Below are 21,837 nucleotides of genomic sequence, written 5' to 3' on the forward strand. Positions count from 1 at the left end.
TGATTATTTGATATAAATCATACATTTTTTACTCTCTTGTATTGTTCTGTAACAGCTCAATGTCACTGTTAGTAGATATTATCCGTTTTAACTCGTTACATATCGTTATCGACCTCACGGTTTAAAAACACGTCTATTAGGGAGAGATTTCCACACCCAGGTTTAAAAACACGTCTATTAGGGAGAGATTTCCACACCCTTATAATGGATGCTTCGTTTGTTTTTCGAGATATCGGGTTTGTTAGACGAACACGACTCTCCACAATGGTATGATATTGACCACTTTGAGCATAAGCTCTCATGGCTTTGCTTTGGGCTTCCCCAAAAGGCCTCATACCAATGGAGTTAGTATTCCTCACTTATAAACCCATGATCATTCCCTAAATTAGTCGATGTGAGACTTCCATCATCCAACACCTCCCCTCGAACAAAGTGCGCCTCCCCTTAATCGAGGCTCAACTCCTTTGGAGTCTTAGTCATTTTTGACTGCCTTCGAGGAGGGGCTTGGCTCCTTTTCTTTAGGAGTTCTTTGTTCGATATTTGAGGATTTACCAATTTATTGGCACGACTAAGTTTAGGGCATGATCATGGGTTTATAAGTGAGGAATACTAACTCCATTGGTACGAGGCCTTTTGGGGAAGCCCAAAGCAAAGCCATGAGAGCTTATGCTCAAAGTGGTCAATATCATACCATTGTGGAGAGTCGTGTTCGTCTAACAGGGTCATTTTCATTTTGACTTGTTTGCCCTTTTACCTTCCTCCTTCCCCATAACCATGTCCCCTTTTTATTGGCGTTCAATTCCTTCTGTATTTCTGTCTCTCATCACATGCTGTCTCTCTGATCATCACGTGACTCTCTCTCTCCCTCTCTTTCAGAGAGATTGACGACCGAGCCCTTTCTCTCTCAGTCTCTGTGACCTTTTTCAGCCCCTTTTCTCCCTTTTTCCTCTAACCCATTTTCCAAACACTCCATTTTCACACCTCAATCTATAAACCCTTTCAATCTTCTTTACAATCTCTATTTCTTTCCATTTATATTTCTCTATCTCTCTATGTAAGCTTTCAATCATGGGCTGTTTTCAGTCCAAAACCATTCATCTCCCTTCCCCTGACAACGATCCTCCCCCACCACAGCCCAAACCAGATCCAGGTCTCTTTGTTCATCTCTATCAATCTCTTAATCTTCCTGTTTTTTAGTGTCTTTTCATTCAATGATTTCTGGGTTTGTTTTAGTTCTTTGAGTTATTGCGTTTTGATATCGTTTTTGTGGGGTTTTGTAGCTAATGATGAAGAGTTTGAACAAGTTCCTCCGTTCAAGGAGTTTGATCTTGATGAACTTCGAGCTGCCACTAATGGCTTCAGCTCTGAATTGATTGTTTCTGAAAGTGGTGAGAAAGCTCCTAATGTTGTTTATAAAGGGAAGCTTGAGAAAACTCGATTGGTTGCCATTAAACGCTTCTCCAAGCAATCTTGGCCTGATCCTAAACAGTTTGTGGTAATCTCTTTTACTGTTGAGTGAAAATGGGTATGGTTTTGGCTTTGATTTGAGGTTGTTTTTGTGTTTGTTTGTTGATTTGCTTGTGATTATGAACAGATTGAAGCTTCTGGTGTTGGTAAGCTGAGGTTTAAGAGATTGGTTAATTTGATTGGGTGCTGTGCTGAAGGGGATGAGAGGCTGTTGGTGGCTGAGTTTATGCCTAATGATACTCTCTCAAAGCATCTGTTTCATTGTATGGTTTTAGTCTTTTACTTGCTTGAGAATCTGTTTACTTCGTTTATTATCTTTATAATCGTAGCGTTATTTGAAGGATTCGAGCGTTTTAGTTCCTCGAAATGGAAGATTCTGATATCGTTTGGTGATTTCGTTCATTGTACATGTTGTCTAGAACGTGTCTTTTTGTGTTTGTTTATGATAAGGAAGGTGTCGGGATGGTACATTGTAGAATTTTGAGTGTTTTACTTCCTTAAAATGGAAGATTCTGATATTGTTTGGTGATTTTGTCCGTTGTACACGTTGTCTAGAACGTGTTTTTTTGTGTTTGTTTATGATAAGGAAGGTGTCGGGATGGTACATTATAGAGTTTCGAGTGTTTTGCTTCCTCGAAATGGAAGATTCTGATGTCGTTTGGTGCTTTTGTCTGTTGTACATGTTCTCTAGAACGTGTTTTTTTGTGTTTGTTTACGACAAGGAAGGTGTCGGGATGGTACATTATAGAATTTTGAGTGTTTTGCTTCCTTAGAATGGAAGATTCTGATATCGTTTGGTGATTTCGTCCGTTGTACATGCTTTCTAGAACGTGTTTTTTGTATTTGTTTATGACAAGGAAGGTGTCGGGATGGTACATTATAGAATTTTGAGTGTTTTAGTTCCTCGAAATGGAAGATTTTGATATTGTTCGGTGATTTTGTCCATTGTACATGTTCTCTAGAACGTTTTTTTTGTGTTTGTTTACGACAAGGAAGGTGTCGGGATGGTACATTATAGAATTTCGAGTGTTTTGCTTCCTTAAAATGGAAGATTCTGATATTGTTTGGTGATTTTGTCCGTTGTACACGTTCTATAGAACGTGTTTTTTGTGTTTGTTCACGACAAGGAAGGTGCCGGGATGGTACATTATAGAATTTCAAGTTCGGTGGAGCTTAAGGATTTTCATTATCTCGACATCGGGATTTTCCTTTCTCGTTCTTTCTGAATGATTTCCATTATACTGCAGGGGAAAAGCAACCGTTTCCTTGGGAAATGCGTGTTCGAGTTGCATATTACATAGCACAAGCCCTTGATCATTGCAGCACCGAAAATCGAAAAATATATCATGATCTAAATGCATATAGAGTTCTTTTCGACGAGGTACGCCTTCAAAATTACTTTGTTTTTAGTGTTTTAGCATTTGATATCGACAATCGACGTGTTCTATTGTTGTGCTTCGTTTTCTCGTGGCAGGACGGGGATCCTCGACTATCCAGTTTTGGTTTGATGAAGAACAGTCATGATGGAAAAAGCTATAGCACGAACTTAGCTTACACGCCACCAGAGTTTCTACGAACGGGTATGTCACCGAAACATCCGAGCTTCTTAGTTTAAAGAACGGCGTGTCGAGTGATTCTCTATGGTTTTGTTTCGTTCAGGCAGGGTCATACCAGAGAGTGTGATCTATAGCTATGGAACCATTTTGCTGGACCTTTTAAGTGGGAAGCACATTCCTCCGAGTCATGTACGATAACGTTCATCTCCGTTCATCTTTGAATTTGTTCGTTATTCGATGAATCTTGTGTTTTCTTGTCTGCAACGCTCGTTTATCTGGCTCGTCGCCTCGGTTATATGAACAGGCACTAGATTTGCTAAGAGGGAAGAACTTATTGCTGTTAATGGATTCATCCTTGGAAGGACAATATGGAGATGATGATGCAACTCAGTTGATTGATCTTGCTTCCAAATGTCTGCAATACGAGGCCAAAGATCGACCCGATATAAAATTTATTTTTTCGGCAGTGGCGCCTCTGCAAAAGCAAGAGGTAAGCGTTTTAACGTCGTTTACTTGACCGAAGATTTATTTTTTCGACACGGGGTTGTGTTATCCTAAATTCTTTTTGAGTTTTCTTAACGTCGATATCCTCGTTATCCTAGGTTGCATCACACGTACTAATGGGGTTGACAAAAACACCAGTGGTGTTGCCAACGATGCTTTCGGCACTCGGGAAAGCCTGCGTTCGGATGGATCTTACTGCTGTACACGACATACTACTTAAAGTTGGTTACAAAGACGAGGAGGGTGCTGAGAGCGAAGTACGTTCTTTTTTTGTCTTTGTTTACATGAAGTAAATTGCATTACATTCTTTGTTCGTATGCTCGTCGTAAGGCCTACATCACGATGCGTTGAGGACAGTTTCGAGTTATTGATTTTCCTCCTAGGAGCTTTGAACTTAGAAACTTGGAGGGTATCTCTAAACATCTCATGCCCTTAGCTCTTCACTTGGGGCACCCCTTGAGTTTCTAAATACCCATTAAGGGTAGCCCTTTCCTTTCAAGATAGGGATTGTTCTAGTTAAAATGGCTTTATTCATGGAGAATAGATACAAAACTGAGACTAGTCGAGGTGGGCTAGCCTAGACCGTCATTGTAAGATCCCACATCGGTTGGAGAGGGGAACGCAACATTCTTTATAAGGGTGCCGACACGTTTTAAAAACCTTGAGGGCAAACTCGAAAAGGAAAACCCAAAGAAGACAATATCTGTTATCGGTGGGTTTGGGCGATTACAAATGGTTTCAGAGCTAGACACTAAGCGATGTGCCAGCGAGGACGCTGGACCCCGAAGGGGGATGAACACCGAGCGGCGTGCCAGTGAGGACGTTGGTTCCGAAGGGGGGTGGATTGTGAGATTCCTCATCGGTTGGAGAGGAGAACGAAACATTCATTCTTTATAAGGGTGTGGAAACCTCTCCCTAGCCGACACATTTTAAAAACCTTGAGGGGAAGCCCGAAAGGGAAAGCCCAAAGAGGACAATATTTGCTAACAGTGGGTTTGGATTGTTACAAATGGTATTAGAGCCGGACACCGGGCGGTGTGGGCCCCGAAAGGGGGTGGACACGGGGTGGTGTGCCAGTGAGGACGCTGGTTCCGAAGGGGGGGGGGGGTAGATTGTGAGATCCCACGTCGGTTGGAGAGGGGAACGAAACATTCTTTATAAGGGTGTGGAAATCTCTCCCTAGTAGACACGTTCTAAAAGCTTTGAGGGAAAACCCGAGTAGGAAAAGCTCAAAGAGGACAATATGTGCTAGCTGTTGACGCTCGATAATGGTTTCGTGAATACTTGCTTCTCTTCAATCTGCAGCTTTCATTCCAAGAGTGGACTCAACAAGTGCAAGACATGTTGAACACAAAAAAGTTTGGGGATATTGCATTCAGAGACAAGGACTACAAAAACGCCATCGAGTACTACTCGAAGGTGCTTTCTACTATCTCGACTTTATAGCTCCGATGGCACGGGTAGTTAACTAGCCCGCCACATTTGTTCGACTTCTCTGCTAATAACATTACGATCATCTTTCGAACTGCAGCTAGTATCAATGATGTCAGTCCCTTCTGGTACCGTCTTCGTGAGACGAGCGCTCTCCTACCTAATGGTCGGTCAACCGGAACTCGCATTAAGAGACGCAATGCAAGCTCAAGTATGCTTGCCCGAGTGGCCGACTTCCTTCTATATGCAGGCTCTCGCCCTCTCGAAACTAGGAATGGAATCAGACGCACAGGATATGCTCAACGATGGAGCCTCCTTCGAAGCAAAGAAGCAAAACATCTGGCGCAGTTAAACGGGGCGTGACGATCCGAGCCGAAGAATCGATGTTTTGGCCACGGTAAGCATTTACGTGTTCGGTTAACTCCCCTGATGTTTTAGACATCATGGAATCAACATTGATAATGTTAAATTTGACACTTTTGAGGGGTCTTTTTGAAATTATTCTTTTATTTTGGAATTCTTGCAAATACTTTTTAATAGGGGGACTGACTTGCAAATCAGAGCTTCTCTTCAACTTTTTAACAAAGGAGGAGGAGACAGAGCAAAGAGATGGAATAAACAGGCAGAGCCCCAACTACTCTAAAGGGATAAAATTATAAAAAAACAAAAGTGTAAGGATGTTATTATAATATAAAAAAAATAATTTAGAGGGTTTCTATATAATATTGATGGTTTTCAGGGATCTTTTTGCAATTTATCATTACTTTCTCCCATTTTATCCATTTTCAATTATCTTTATATTCTGCTGAAAAAATAAGGAAATTATTAATTTTTTTTAATGCTTAAAGTTGAGGATAATATGTTACTTAGCTTCAAAGGAATTTTTAAATTTTAATTTTTTAAATTTTAATATTATTCTTATAAAAATAAAAATAAAAAGTGCTAAAAAAAAATTCTTTATTTTAATATTACTTTGGTAAAAATTCTTTTTTTAATTCTTAAATGGGAATATTCTAAAAAAATGTTATTATTTTTTTTGTGGTCAAATAAATTTAAATTTTATATTAATAAAACTTAATTTAATCGAAATTCAAATTCAAATTCAAATTCAAATTTCGAATATTATATATAATATTATTCCTGGATTTTATTCGCCTTTTTCCAATATGAACACAGCTATTGCGGCCTGTTGAGTCCGTTGACCTTAACAGGGTTGGATAAACTCGTGGCACGTGCGAACGTATCACGTGATCTTTTTTTTTTTGGTTAAATAAGTTTTTTTTTTATAATAAATATATGATATTTGTATTATTATTTTGACACGTTTTAGATTCAATTTATTTATCTGGTAAATTTTTTAATTTAAATAATTAGTGAAATAATTATGAAATTAAATAAATTATAATAAATATAATTAAAAAAAACCCATAAATTTGGGTGTTCGCCTTAAAATTTTAGGTTGTTTGGGTCGGCGATTCGGATGATTTAAATAGGGTTCACGACCCAACCCAACTAAACCAAACCCTTTATTTTTCGAGTTGATTTGAGCTCTATTTTCAAGTGGAATGCTCGTGTTGTAAATCCTATTTTCAAGTTGGTCGGACGAGTGAAACGAACTGAGTTTTTTGTTTTTAAAAATTCTAATTCAAATTATAAAAAAAAAAAGACTCAATTCAAAACGGGCTTTGATGGGATAATCCAAGCTATTAGGGTTATCGGGTTCTATGAACACCTCAAATAAAATGAGCCGTCATTTACCTAATATAATTTGAACTTCAATAACTAAATAATTTGATAAGATATTATAATTTTAATAAATAATTAACTTAAAAGAAATTCAATTATTGAAAATTAACATAATTATTTAAGAATTTATAAAAAAAAATAATTAAAAGTTTAAGAATTCATTAATTTAACAAAAAAAAAAAAAAAAAAAAAAAAACAATCACGTTTATTATTTAAAAGAAAACGTGTTCCACGATCTGAGGGATTAATTAAAAACCTTAAACATGGCCGGCAGGACTTTCCAATCGGTTTTTTTATTTTTATTTTTATTTTTAAATTTTATAATTATAAATATTATATTATATTATATTTAAATTTAATTCTGAGAAAAAAAAGAAAAAAAAAAACCATTTAAATAGATTGGTAGGGGTCGTTGATCCGATTTCAGACAGTATTACGCATTACCCGCTCTCTCTAGGTACGACGTCTCTTCCTTTGAATTTTCGCTCCTTTTTCTTTCTTTCTTTCTTTTGATTGATTATTTGTCTGCTCGATTTTTTCGCTGATTCGAGTTTATTTTTCGTTGAATCTGTTCATAATCTTTGATTTTGTTTGTTTTAACGGTCTTCGTAAGAAATTTGTTGTTCTCTTTAATTGCGGAAGGACATGGGATTTCATGGCCAATCAAAAGCCAATTCCGCTCTCAGAGATATTCATAGATCGTTGTAAAACGTTTAAATTGGGGAATTCAAATTTCAGCATCTAGTCAATCGGTAGGGTCTTGGGATTTAGGATTCGGAGGCGGAATTATGAACGTCGAGCCTCTAAATCGTTCAAGACATGGCGTTAGCCGTTAGATCTAAATACTAATTCGCTTTTAATCGGAATTAGGTGCTGCAGATTCTCGAACTCATTGTTCTGGATATTTGCATCACATCAGAGATAATATAGGATATGGCGTCCAGTTTCACTCAATCATCTGGAAATTTAGTTGAGATGGTGTTATATATATATATATAGATAGATAGATAGATAGATAGATAGATATCTGTATGTATGCTTAAAATAGCAAGTGCACTTCTTTCATCATGTATTTTTCAAGGGTTTGCTGGTTGAAGAAATTATGCGCCAAAATGTTAGCCTATAGTTTAGGAGATTCTGTTTGGTGGACATATCTTTATATATTGCTAAGTTTTCTATTAAAGAAGGTTATTACAATATCTTGTGTGTTAAGAGAACTCATTGACCCATCTTTTACTTTTGTTTTTTTTTTTTTTTTGTATTTTTAGTATTATGTTTGTAATTAGTTATTATTAACACTACATTTTTAACCTCTTTTCATTTAGTTGTAATACTGTTCTTATTGTTTACACAGAAATCTTTGCTTTTGTTCACTATTATTCACCAATAAGAGGATTCTTTTGATCACTGTTAAGATTGTGCAATATGTATCAAGTTTTTATGGCTCTTATTTGAGTGTAGAGATGAATTTTAACTGATTGGAACAATTTTTTAATATAGTGGACTCATAATAACCTGTTTAAAACTATGACTAAAAGGCATTGAATTTCATTATCTTAAAGCAGGGTCAGTTCTGTGGTCTGAGTGGATTATGTAACTTTTAGATTTTTTCACATGGTTTGGAAGAATATAGAGAACCATTTCTAGTCTCTGGTTCTTAGTCTTGGTTGATTATGTTATCTTTTTCAAAAATAGGTTTGTTGTAAAGGTTTTTCCAGTTAGAATGGGATAAATGGAGTTTAAATGCGTTGAGCTACGTGCTCGTGCTTTTCTCGTTCCATTCGTTATTCTTTTCAATTCTCTCTTTTCTCTGTTCTGCCTTAGGCTTCCTACACTATAGACCCTGAAAAGATTTGAGTTGATCAGACTCCAGGCCAACAGAAGTGCACCATGAGGGAGTTTTGTACATTCAATTTAAAAAAAGAGATGATAAAGTGCATTAGAACAAGAATTTTAGTTTGAAGTTATTAGGTCAAGGTCCATACCTCTTTTTATTGTCGTTAAGTAAATTTTTTTTTGGAAGGTCCGACTCTGATTCATTCAGGTTACTGGAAGAACAATGGTTCTTAATTTTTTAACCAGTTTTGTTGCTGGGACGTGAACAACGATGAGTGCAACCGAGTTTAGAGTACGTCCTTAATTTCTATGGGTATTGGACCCAAATCTGCAGTTTTTCTTAATTAACTATTGCACCTTTGTAACAACAGTCCAAGTCCAAGCCCACCGCTAACAAATATTGTCCTTTTTGGACTTTCCCCTCCAGGTTTTAAAACGAGTTCCCTGGTGAGAGGTTTCCACACCTAAGGAATGTCTCATTCCCTTCTCCAATCGATGTGGGATTTCACAATCCACCCTCCTTGGGGCCTAACGTCCTCGCTAGCAGAGTGCCTTGTGTCTGACTCTGATACCATTTGTAACCGTCCAAGCCCACCGTTTATAACAGCACAGCGTGCTTTTGGGCTTCCCCTCAAGGTTTTAAAATGCGTCCTCTAGAGAGATGTTTCCACAATGTTTCGTTCCCTCTCCCCAGCCGATGTGGGATCTCACAATATCATTCGGGTTTTTCCATCCAAAATCTGCACTCAATTTTAGTGGACATTGAAACATCGTTCATCAGTTTAGCAACTGCAATCAAATTATGCATTCCTTTTCTCCCCATTTTCTTGGCCGCTCTTGTGTGCTTGTCTATGTATGTTGCAAGAATCTAGCTATTGCATTTACAGGTTAGGTCTTTTCAAGTTTATAGCGAAATGGGGTTGATTGTGTGTTATAAATTTTGCTCACAGTTGTCGCCATACACTGCCAGTGCCGTTAATATTTCATTGCAGCTTCTGGATCACTTTTTGTCCAGCTAGAATAACATTTTGAATCACTTGCAGAAAACAAAACAAACAGAGTGCCATTATATGGATATAACAGTACCTGGAAAGAATGTTTCTGAGGAAGTGACTCGTGAGTCGCTTATCGCCATCTCTTACTCGGAACCAGAATCAGCTCTCTCTTCAAAGCGATCATCTGGAAAGCTCAATAGCCAAAACCTCAATCTGGTGGAAGGGAAAGAATTTGATGCAGATGAGAAATATAGATCTGAGCTGATATCAATTTCCTTCCTCGAGTCGCCACCCGAAATTGGAAGTGTACCCGTCGGCAAACTCAAAGGTTAGCACCTGGACGTTCGTTATCGTAATTGTATACACTCTTATGTAGAAATGATGCTAATCTAAGTGTGTTGTTGCAACCATGGAGCAATTGTGTCCATGTTCTTTGGTTCTGTAACTTAGACCCTCCCACTGGTTGTGTGTACTATCTTTATCTTTTGAAAACTTATTGCCGTGTGAGCCCCAATGAATGAACTTATGAACCCTCGCTACTTAGCTTTATTATTTTACATTTTTGTCACTCCTAATGTAATATCATAATATGGTGCCTTAAATATTGTATATACCTTATACATTGTATCTTATAATATGAATCTTAAGGATATATATATATATATATATATATATATATATATATATATATATATATATATATATATATATATATATATATATATATATAGTGAGATTTGACATTTAATCTTCAAATTATGTTCAAATTTGCTATTTTATAACATATTTGTTATAGAAATTTTTAGAATTGTTCTGGGCTGAACCTTATGTCCGATTCTTTACGTTTACAAGCATATATATATATATATATATATATATATATATATATATATATATATATATATATATATGCATGTATGTATGTATTTATTTATTTATATATATATATATATAATCCACGAGAGATTTCAACACAATTACATAGATTATTATCTCGAACTATTTATTTATTATTATCAAGAGCTTAACATAATCTAATTTTACGACTTTGGAAAAGAAATATTTATAATATTTATACCATATTCAAATGACGGTAAAAGTACGAGAATAAAAAAAATTAAAATATTATTTTGATATTTGTACTTTTAGTTTATTGTTATTGTTATATTTTTTTTTTTAAATATTGGTCTCTTAACCTCACTCATAAAATTTTAAAATACGGAGAAAGACGGTATAATATTTATTTTATTTATTAACTTTATAAGGTATAATATTTATTTTATTTATTAACTTTATAAGTTTTAGATTTATTGAAAGTTTAAGTACTAAATTTAAACATTTAAAAATATAAATATTCGTCCTAAGCGTAACAGGAAATTAGATAATTGAAGAAATATTTTTCTAAATTTTAATATAAAAAATTAAACCTTTTTTAAAAAAAGAAAAAGTCATAAAAAGATTAAAAACCACAATATTAGAATTAAAAATATCGTTTTATCTTGTCCAATCGATGCGCCGCGAAGATATTTAGACAAGCATCAGCGGCGCCCCTCGGCGGTCTCTCAAATTTATCATGAAAATGGCCGTAGATGATCCTTTCCACCGACCCGCACGATACTATATAGTTCTCCGAATCATTAAGTCGATTTGAAGTTTTGGAGCTAAAATGGCCGCGGGAAACCTGATGAGAAGAACCGAGAAGAATGGCTACGGCTGTCGGAAACCGAACGAACGAATTCCACTGGTTGATTTTGTTATTGAGGTTAAAGATGCTATGGTTTGCTAGCTTCTACTATTGTTTATTCGCTCTTATTGCATGTTGTTTAATTTCGTATCGGCACCTTCAAGTGTTCATTGAAATGCCGGTTCACGATGAGTTCATTTCCTGTTCGCTTCTTTTTCCAATCTATTTGGATCATAGAATTGTTTATTCTTTTTTGTGGGGGTTTGATTCGGAAGAACGAAGTTGTATTGAAACTGATGGATTACGTTTGTAATTATGGAGGTAACGAATCACTTTAAATGTTTGTTTATTCCTCTAAGTGTTATTGCTTTGTTTTGTTTTCTTCAGATTCCGATGTCATCTGAATACGAATCATGAAAAATTATTCACCATCAACGAAACGAATCATTGTATTGAACAAGACGGACCTAGCGGATCGGTTACAGACAGAGGTTCGTAATTTCTGTAACTTCCATGATTTTCGTTCATTTTAGCTTATTTTTTACTGCTGGAGTTCCTTTCAAGTCATTCTGGATTTTGTAGGTTATTAATGTAGCTAATTTGATTTGTCATTGAAGTCTGGTTGAACATAATAATGACTATTCTATGGGATATTTGTGGGGAGAACATGAGATGATACAAATGAAATACCAGTGGGGCGTAATTTACTCCCTTCCCTCGTTATGATCAATGATACAGGGGTTTTTAAATTTTCGATTGTTTATGATTTTCACATGACTTTTACTTCAATTTTTTCCCCTTTTAGTTTAAGTTTGTTCCCCGGTCACCTTATGTGACCTTCCAGTTATCTTTGGATTCAAATATATATTTGTTACTTATCAAAATAGAATTGCAGTATATGAAGCAGGATTAGTACTTAAAGATCATTTAACATTAATTCTTCAGTAGATATACCATTTTTGAGGTGGTTTATTCTTTTACAGTTTGAATCATATTCAAATCGATTCATTAGTCCAATGTTTCACATGCTTATACTTCACTCTATTAATAGGACTGGACAAGATATTTTGAAGACCATGCATCTCTTATGGCGTTAGGAGAATATTAGGGAGGTAAAGAGCTAAGATGTAATCTTTTTGTGTTCATTTTTAATTGCTATCTTGTTTGAGCAACATATTTTCCTTTTACTTTCCAGCTTTGAAATGCTGTTGATGGTAATTGTCAGATGTCTTGGCAGTGTATGCATTTTTTTCTTTTCTCTAACCATGTTTTGTGCAAAATTAAGTGCCAACTAATTGTAATTTATACATCCCATATTCAAAATGATACTTTGTCACCGTGGGACAATCCATTATTTGTTCGATCTTTTGAGCTGGCCTTAGTTGATCTCTTCTTGGTCTAATAGCAATTGGTGATGGTTCACTTCATACAGTTCTTGAACATTCTTCAAGCTAGAGTTAGACAATTGAAGAAGAGCGGTCATTCTAGTCATCCCACAACAATGGTGCTTCTTTGAAATCCAAATGTCACTAAGCGGCCCTTGCAACTCTCTGCATCAAATTGGGAGAATTAGTGCTGTAAGTACATATCTTAAATTGCACAGAATTCAAGTTTTCTAGAGCAGTTGATCCTGGAATTGCTCGAGTGAATGATGATTGTTATTCATCTAATAAGAAATAATTTCTATATATGACATTTTGAAGTATCGCTCACCTCACAGAAAAGGGAAGTTGAAGTATACTATGGTGACTCCACGGCCTTGTGAAACAAAAATTATCAGCAGCTTGAAGGTATGTCGAAGTTGTCTTACTATCTTGGGGTTAGTGATTCAGTTGTTGAGGTGTTTATTCAAAAGTTTACATTAACATATTTTGGATTGATCAAGGCTTAAATATCATCTATCCTTGTAGAAGCAAAGACAATGTGTACTTCTGTTTTGTATAAGTTATTAAATTTCTTTTTAAGTTGCTTTGATTTACAGATAGCCAGTCATCCCAATATTTATGTGTTAGATACCCAGGGATTTTGCAATCCAAGATTCTCAACCTCGAGGTCTGTTCCAAGCTTGCTTTATACACCCATCATCCTTGCTTAGTTTCTTTTCCTTCTAGTGTAGCATTTCTGCTAGTTCAGAGACTACGGAGATATTGAGAATCTTGAAACTATTAACTATCCTGTTTTTCCTCTCAAACTGCAGTGGCTTAGAGACATCTTAGTCGGGGAAAAATGTAATTGTACAGTGCCTCTTAACTACTGTCAAGTCAAGTGTGATAAATATAAGAAGCTGTGACAGCTCGTTGGAGTGTTCAACTTGTTCAAATTCAGAGAAACTAAAAAGGGGGTATCCATCTGATCACACGCAGGTATAAGCACTATTTGGTTTTTTTTTTTTTTTTTTTTTTTTTTTTTTTTTACTGAACCTAATTCATGCAAGTTTATTTGGGGATTAGTTATTAGTGTACTAATAAGATATGAGAATTTGAATCTCCAACTTCAAAGAAAAGAATACTAAACTATACTCATGTCATATTGACTTTGAATTTTCGTTCTAGAGAGTCCTTTGGGAGACAAGCTTCTCATTGAATAAAGAGTTTGTATCTCTTTCTTTGACTTAAAAATGCGAATTAAAGGTAATTCCCGGATAAGTTTGAGTAGTAACTTTCCGAAGTCACAGTAGAAGCATCATAAATTGTAACGGCCAAAGCCCATTGTTAGCAGATATTGTCATCTTTGAGGGTTTTTTTTTTCGGGTTTCCCCTCACGGTTTTTAAAACACGTTTGCTAGGGAGAGGTTTCCACGTCCTTATAATAAATACACTTACTTGGGCTAGTTTGATATTCATCCTTATCACATATTTTGTTTGGAAAGTAGATCCATGAGAGTCAGTCATGCTCTTTGTTTTTCTTCATTTCATTTCATAATTCTCTCATGGAGAGAGGAAAAGAGGGAGGGAGTTCCAAGGTATTTACTCATGCCTTCCTTAGTTGATCAGTTCCATTCTTGTGAGGAAAAGAAATTGCTGTGTCTGAATTCTTCAACCATACCTTAATAAATTAGATCCCACCAATCACCTTCTCTTTGTTCCTATGACTTAGTTTTTTCTCCCTTCTTTTTTTTCTTTGAATAATGATTCCTATGCTTGAAACTTGATAATATGTTCCTCATCTTCCGGAAAATACCAGAGATCTTTCCAATTTTTATTTATGTTAGTCAAATATTGCTGGTTCACTCACAGTTGTGGCGTTTGATTTTCATAGCTGTGCCAAATTAATGTGTATGCGTGTATCTATCTGTATATATATGTATATGTATATGATAGTGAATATATGTGTATATTTATGTGTGTATATATGTCTTTGTATGTATATGATAGTGAATATATATGTATATATATGTGTATGATAGTGAAATGGCGCCTCTGGATCCCATAGCAAGTTAAGTTCAGAGTACGTGTATGTATGTATATGTATATATTTGCTTATGTATATGTGTATATATGTTCCAATTTTATAGAGGTCCTCAAGGGATTGTTGAGGATTATTATTGGGAGTGCGTCCCACATATTCTAATTTAGTAGAATATCAAGAGTTTATAATTGAGGAATACTATTTCCATTGGCATGAGACATTTTGGGGAAGCCCAAAGCAAAGCCACGAGAGCTTATGCTAAAAGTGTGGAGATACATGATTTCTAGGAGGGACTAATGTACACTTTAAGTTTATGTCTAATAGACCAATGAATTTTAAAATCGTCTTTTAAAAGTTTTTCAAATATTCAATATTTTTAAAAATTAACAAATCCAGTAGTTATGAAATTAAATTCATTTCTATATGGTTAATGTTGTAAAGTTCTAGAATTTTTAAATAGCACAACTATTCATTAAACATAAAATTAAAAATAAAATTAAAAGTTTAAAAACTTATTAATACTCTCTTTTTCTTCCACTATTAATTTTCTCTATTTGATCTCTGACTTTTTTTTTAAATTTTTTTATAAATAAACTCTCCCATCCTTTTCTCGTTACTTGTTTTAATAAAATTATTGGATTTAAATATAAAATAGTACCAAAAAAAAAAAAAAAAAAAAAAAAACAAACAAACAGAGACATCTTAATCTTTGACTATAATTTAGTATAGAAATGATTTAAAATGTTTATATTCAAATGTGTGCTTGTTATGTGTTCATCACACGACATTAGACAGAAAAATATATGGAAATTAAGATGAAATGCGTGCACATAATTCATTGATTCTTCCTTTTATTTTTATAATTTATTACTGAAATTTGGTTGATTTTATTATGTAGCTTCTTTTAAACATATTTGATTAACCATCATGAACTTAGGAATAATAATTAATTTGACTTTAATTCATTTAGTTTTAGCTTAGATCTCCTAAATGTTTAGCTAAACTTTGCCCATTCAAACCAAACTTTGAGTGTCTAAATGGGTTACTTCTCCCTTTCATCATTTGCTTCCTACTTTTTCATTTTCTCTATGATTTCTTTTTGTTTTTTTAATTTATTTATCATATAATAAGCTTATTTTAACAACCTTCCTTGCCTTTTTATGTTTTATATAATGTATGGCGTCTAAAAGTCTAATATATTCACTACGGGAATATATGAAAATAAAATTTTAGACATTAGCTCATTAAAACAAAATCGAACTAGTTAAGATATAAGGTCAAATGTTCAAATTCTTTTATTACCTAAAATTTTTTTGAGAAATTTACCATAAGGTTATAGTAATTTCGAAGCATAATTCGAGCTTTTGCTTTTTATATTTCAATTATAATATCTGGGCTAGAGGAAAATAATTTTTTTTTTAAATTTTTGTGAAGAAAAAAAAAAGAAAAATAATCTCATGCTTATTTATTTATTGTTTAATCCGAAAATTATAATAATCAGAAATAATTGTGTGAGAGAGGGATCGACTTTTAGGAGTATTACTACTGTTTTAAATTAATAAATGGTTTATTATTCTTTTAAAATAATAATTTAGATTAATTAAAAAAAAAAGAGAGGGAATAGAGTCTGCCTAACTGTCAGAGAAGAATAATTAATAAATTTTTCCCCACATTTTGGGTTTGAATGAATGAATAAATAAATAAATATGAAAATACGTATAAAATTAAGTTAAGCCCGGCAAGTCCTTTAGATGCAATTCAATTTACAATACTGCCCCTATTCCAAAGTCAACTCCCCCAACCTTGCATTTATTTTGTTTTGGTACTTTCAATTTGCTTTAATTTCACATTTAACCCAACTTTTTTATTTTTTTATTTTTTTATTTGTTTATTTTGTACCCTTTTATAGAAAAATTTGGTCATAAATTAATTTTTGGTACTCAATAACCTCTACAACAATTATTTAACAATAATTTATATTGTTTTTTTCGGCTAAATTAATAAAAATACTCTTAAATTTTGTAAAAGGTACAATGAATTTTCAATAATACCTTTAATTTTTTAAAAAAAATATAAAAAAATACCTATTATTTTTTTGTTCAATTTATGAGCTCGATAAATGCCGAAAATTGAAGGGTCAAATTGCAATAATAAAAAATATAATACATAACATTTCCTTTTGCTTCCGATATATAGCGTAACAAATAGTTTTTATTGGACTTCCAATTTTTTTTATATAGTTTAGATTAAATTATATAAAAAAAATTAAAATTTAGTAATTTTAGAAGTTATAATTTCAAATAAAATAATTATAAAGAATTAATACCCATATAAATTAATTTTTACCCTTAAAACTATGAATACAAATTAAGGGTTAAATTTGTAATTTAACATATAATTTTCGAAAAAATAAAATAAAACAATAACTTTAGACTTTCTTCTTGGCTTATTGACGTCACCTCACGAACTGTTCCCTATAAGATCCTCTTCTTCTCTCTCGCCATTGAATGAAGCTTTTTGCAGATCAAAGCCTTCTGCTTCGCTTCATTCATCAATGGATTCCGATTTTCCTCCTCTTTTTGGATGCCCGATTTCCATGGAGCTCATGGAGGATCCCGTCACCATCTCCACCGGCGTCACCTACGAGAGAAAAAGCATCGAAAAATGGCTCTTCACTTACAACAACAAGACCTGTCCGGCGACGATGCAGACCCTCGCCGCCGGCGACTTCGTCATCACTCCTAATCTCAATCTCAAACGCCTCATTCTCGCTTGGAAGATTACTGATTCTTCTGCGTCGCCGGCGACGATCGAGGAAGTTCGATCGCTGCTTGCGACTGTTGAGTCTTCTCCATTCAAGGTGAGTTCGTTGAGGAAATTGAGATCGATGATTGAAACGAGCGATGAGATGAAATCGGAATTTGTTCGATTGAATGGGATTGGAATTGTTGTGAATGTTGTCGTTCAAATTCTCATTGATTGTTCTGATTTTTGGACGTTTGAAGCTTGTGAAGAGGCTGTGGGAGTGTTGTCTCAGCTTCCGATTTCGAGCGAAGACAAACTGTTCGACGAAATGTCTAAGAGAGAAGAATTGATGAAATCCATCGCTATTGTTCTTCAAAGGGGAAGTGCTGAAGGCCGTTTTTACGCTGTGAAAATCCTAAGAAATATTGCTAAGAACACCAATTTCAGTTGGGGCTCTGTTTTGGAAGAACAGGGGATTGATTTCTTCAAGCCATTGTTGGAGCTTGTATCAGACGAATTCTCCACAAAGGCAAGCTCGTGCGCATTGGATGTAATGATGGAAATTTTAGCATTGTCAAAGAGGAGTCGAGTGAAGGCGATCGAGGCCGGTGCTGTGTGCATCCTCATCGAGCTCTTACCGGAGTCGGGTCGATCGAAATGCGAGCGAATGCTGCAGATTCTGCAGAGTTTGTGTGAATGTGCAGAGGGGAGATTGGCTTTAGTGGAACATGGGATGGGAATTGCAGCTGTGACTAAGAAGATTTTGAATGTTTCAAACGTAGCAACAAAAATGGGAGTGAAGATTTTGCTTTGGATTAGTAGTTTTCACCCCAAGGAAAGGGTTGTGGAAGAGATGATGGCTTGTGGGGTAGTGAAGAAGCTGATGATGATATTGCACATGGACGGCGGCGGTGGCGGTGGCGGTGGCGGTGGCCGGAGTTCGACGAAGGAGAAGGCCATCAAGATTTTGAAGATGCATGGGAGCTCATGGAGGCGTAGCCCTTGTTTTCCAAGTGAGTTGAAGAATTATTTGATGTTTGTGAATATTGAATGATATATTGTTCTTCCTAAACAAATCAACATACCATAGGGAAAGGAAAATTAAGTATTTTTTTGTCACATTTTTGCTCAAAGTTAATTGGTTTTTTTTTTTTTTTTTGGAATATATAGTAATTGAATTGGGTGGTTTCTAATACATGATTTGATTTTTGTTTTCGAGTTTATGGGTTTTTGTAGAATGGGTTTTCGAGTTTATCGATCATTTCATTTTTATATCTAAAATGTGTTCAGAATATTGTACGTTTTTTTAATGAACAGACTTAATAGATACTAAATTAAAAAGATACGATTTCTATTAGACATAATTTATTTGTATCATAAATTCTCGAAAATGCTTACTTTAGGTTAATTTTATTAGACAAATTTAATTTTTAACAAACTAAAAAAACAAAAAAATAACAACAAAAAAAAAAAAAAAAAAAAAAACCATTAAATTTACAAAAGGGGGCTGATGAAGGATATATATTGGTTTAATATTTTAATTTTGGGCACTTGAAATAACGTAATTGGCCGTAATACTAATAAACATCAACGTATTAAGGGAAAAAAAAGGGTTTAATATCTATCTTTCTTTGCAATTCTACTCATTTTACCTCAAACACATAGTGAAACCCCACTTCATCAAATCATTTAAAATAAAGTGCTTCTGCTGGAAGCAAGAACAAAGTGCATATCAGCATTGATTATATCCCACCAACCCAACTAATTTACTCAACAGACTTGAAGTGTTGGAAGTAATTTAATGAGGTAATTCATGGGTGTGTCGGTAGAAAAATAAAGGACGGGTTATATTTAAGTTATTACGATCTCATCATCCACCCCTTGGGGTCCAACGTCCTATCTAGTACATTGTCCGGTGTTTGGCTCTGATATCATTTGTAAAATCTCAAGCCCACTACTAGTAGATATTGTCCACTTTGGCCCATTATGTATTGCCGTCAGCCTCACGGTTTTAAAACGCGTCTACTAGAAAACGATTTTCACACCCTTATAAGGAATGTTTTGTTTCCCTCTCCAATCGAGTGGGATCAACTGTTAGAACACAAATTCGTTATGGTCAAGAGATTCCTTCATATATTTCTTACAAACCAGCCCACTCCAAAACAGTCTCAAAATCAACCAAAAACCAAACCCTATCTTTCCCATCTTAGAACAAATCAACAAAACGGACACAATCAACAAAATTTCAGCAATTTCATGCACAAATGGTAGTTAGTGGCTTCATCCACCATAAGCCATCACTTAACAAGCTCATTGCCCATGTCCTCTCAATGGGCTCGCCTGGTCTTGCCTATGCTTATTCAGTTTTTTTCACACACTCAAGAGTTAGATATACTTACTTGGAACACCATGTTGAGAGGCCTTGTGAATTCCAACATGCCGAGAAGGGCACTCCAAAGTTACTTTGAGATGCTTCAATGGTCGAGAAATGTTGCTGATAGATTCACATTTCCTTCACTGCTGAAGGTTTGTGCCCTTTCATTGGAACTCAAAGTTGGGAAGTAAATGCTTGATTCCGACCTGTACATAGAAACCACATTGTTAACTATGTATGCTGCCTGTGGGGATTTGAACTCTGCGAAGGTTTTGATTGAGAAACTGGGTCATATAGAAACGAAGTTTTTGGACTTCGATGATTAGTGGCTGTACGAAAAACCATTGTCCTAATGAGGCATTTCTTCTGTATGAGAAAAATGGAGGAAGATGGGTTTACCCCGATGAAATGACCATGGCAACACTTGTATTGGCTTGTGCTCAATTGAAAGGTTTGGGCGTTGGAATGAAGCTGCATTCTCGAATTCCAGAGATGGGTACGAGAATTTGAGATGTGTTTGGGAAGTGCTTGTTGAGGATTGTTGGTGGGGAGTCCTACATCGGCTAATTAAGGGGTTGATCATGAGTTTATAAATAAAGAATAAATCTCCATTGGAATAAGACCTTTTGAGAAAACCCAAAGTACAACCACGAGAGCTTATGCTCAAAGTGGACAATATCATACCATTGTGAAGGTTCGTGATTCCTAACATGTTATCAGAGTTATGCCCTTAACTTAGCCATGTCAATAGAATCCTAAAATGTCGAACAAAGAAGTTGTGAGACTCGAAAGTGTAGTCAAAAGTGACTCAAGTGTCGAACAAAGGGTATACTTTGTTTGAGGTCTCCAAAGGAGTCAAGCTTCAATTAATGGGAGGTTGTTTGAGGGCTTCATAGGCCTCGGGGGAGGCTCTATGGTATACTTTGTTCAAGGGGAGGATTGTTGGTGGGGAGTCCCACATCGACTAATTAAGGAGTTGATCATAAGTTTATAAGTAAAGAATACATCTCCATTAGAATGAGGCCTTTTGGGGAAACTAAAAGTAAAGTCACGAGAGCTTATGCTCAAAGTGGACAATATCATATTATTGTGGCGTTTCGTGATTCCTAACCGTGCTTTGGTTGATATGTATGCAAAATGTGGGGAGCTAAACCCTGCAAAGCAAGTATTGATCATTTGTCTGAAAGAGACGTGTATGCTTGGTCGACTTTTATTTTTGGTTATGTCGAGAACAGCAGAATCATAGAGCGATGCAGTTAATCAGGGAATTGGTTGCCAACCGAATCTTTGATGGGATGTCGAAAAGTGATTTCATGGAATTCTATGATAATTGATCTTGCCCTACACGGCCTCGGCAGGGAGGCTCTCACCCGGTTCCATCTAATGCAAATGACAGCCTTAAGATGATAGAGGTACTGAGTGCCTGCAGCTACGCAGGGTTAGATCAAGAGGGCAGAGAGCAATTACATGAAATGGGAGCTTTTTATGGAATGAATCACGTTAGGAATCACGGATCTCCACAATGGTATGATATAACCTCTCGTGGCTTTGTTTTGGGCTTCCCTAAAAAGCCTCATACCAGTGAAGATGTATTCCTTGTTAGGATCGCACAACAACGCACACGCGATCTAGATGAACACAAAGAACAGGATAGAGAAAAGTGCAAGGAGAACTCTGGCTAAAAGGATTTTTTTTATTGATGACTTCACGTATGTACAGTCACAGAGAATTACAGAGAATAGAAAGTACATTTCAAAGCTCTCTACGGGATATATATATAGTTCAGTTTACTGTATATAGCTTTACCAGATTTAAGCATCTACTCTACGTATAACTTAACCATCTACTATATATATAGCTATTTACCATATATAGCTCTACCGGATATAGCTTTACCAAATATAGCTTTACCGGATATAACCGTTGACCAAGCTATAAATAAGCTCCATAACCTAACATTCCTTACCTAAACTCATGAATGTGGGACTCTCTCTCAACAATCCTCAACAAATCAGACCTAAGTAAGAGCATTATCCGTTCATGCTGGATTTTTTATGTAGAGAGGGTTGTTTGGCAGAAGCTCGGGAATTT

General features: G+C 35.2%; 2 protein-coding genes, 1 long non-coding RNA gene and 1 pseudogene across 4 annotated transcripts; all 4 read left to right on the forward strand.

Annotated features, from left to right (window-relative positions):
• The first annotated feature begins 837 nt into the window (after positions 1-837).
• LOC111801075 (serine/threonine-protein kinase BSK2) lies at positions 838-5,700 on the forward strand. The gene is made up of 11 exons (XM_023685043.2): positions 838-1,150; positions 1,281-1,495; positions 1,595-1,730; positions 2,715-2,848; positions 2,942-3,047; positions 3,127-3,212; positions 3,328-3,513; positions 3,626-3,784; positions 4,833-4,946; positions 5,059-5,355; positions 5,499-5,700. The coding sequence occupies exons 1-10, from the start codon at positions 1,069-1,071 to the stop codon at positions 5,308-5,310; spliced, it is 1,470 nt and encodes a 489-aa protein (XP_023540811.1). The 5' UTR covers positions 838-1,068; the 3' UTR covers positions 5,311-5,355; positions 5,499-5,700.
• A 1,988-nt stretch (positions 5,701-7,688) lies between these two features.
• Positions 7,689-9,176, forward strand: LOC147791369 (uncharacterized). Its single transcript, XR_015422104.1, has 2 exons — positions 7,689-8,832; positions 8,968-9,176. It is a non-coding gene; the product is annotated as an uncharacterized LOC147791369 (long non-coding RNA).
• A 1,876-nt stretch (positions 9,177-11,052) lies between these two features.
• LOC111800722 (DAR GTPase 2, mitochondrial-like) lies at positions 11,053-13,509 on the forward strand (annotated as a pseudogene). The gene is made up of 7 exons (XR_015422298.1): positions 11,053-11,312; positions 11,607-11,710; positions 12,271-12,331; positions 12,652-12,796; positions 12,923-13,009; positions 13,201-13,271; positions 13,417-13,509. The product of XR_015422298.1 is annotated as a DAR GTPase 2, mitochondrial-like (transcript).
• Positions 13,510-17,061: 3,552 nt separating this feature from the next.
• LOC111799825 (E3 ubiquitin-protein ligase PUB23-like) lies at positions 17,062-18,491 on the forward strand. The gene has a single exon (XM_023683301.2). The coding sequence runs from the start codon at positions 17,182-17,184 to the stop codon at positions 18,424-18,426; it is 1,245 nt and encodes a 414-aa protein (XP_023539069.2). The 5' UTR covers positions 17,062-17,181; the 3' UTR covers positions 18,427-18,491.
• The last annotated feature ends 3,346 nt before the right edge of the window (positions 18,492-21,837 follow it).

This window comes from Cucurbita pepo, chromosome 8 (assembly GCF_057944985.1).
Source record: "Cucurbita pepo subsp. pepo isolate OVF chromosome 8, ASM5794498v1, whole genome shotgun sequence".
NCBI classification, from domain to species: Eukaryota; Viridiplantae; Streptophyta; class Magnoliopsida; order Cucurbitales; family Cucurbitaceae; genus Cucurbita; species Cucurbita pepo.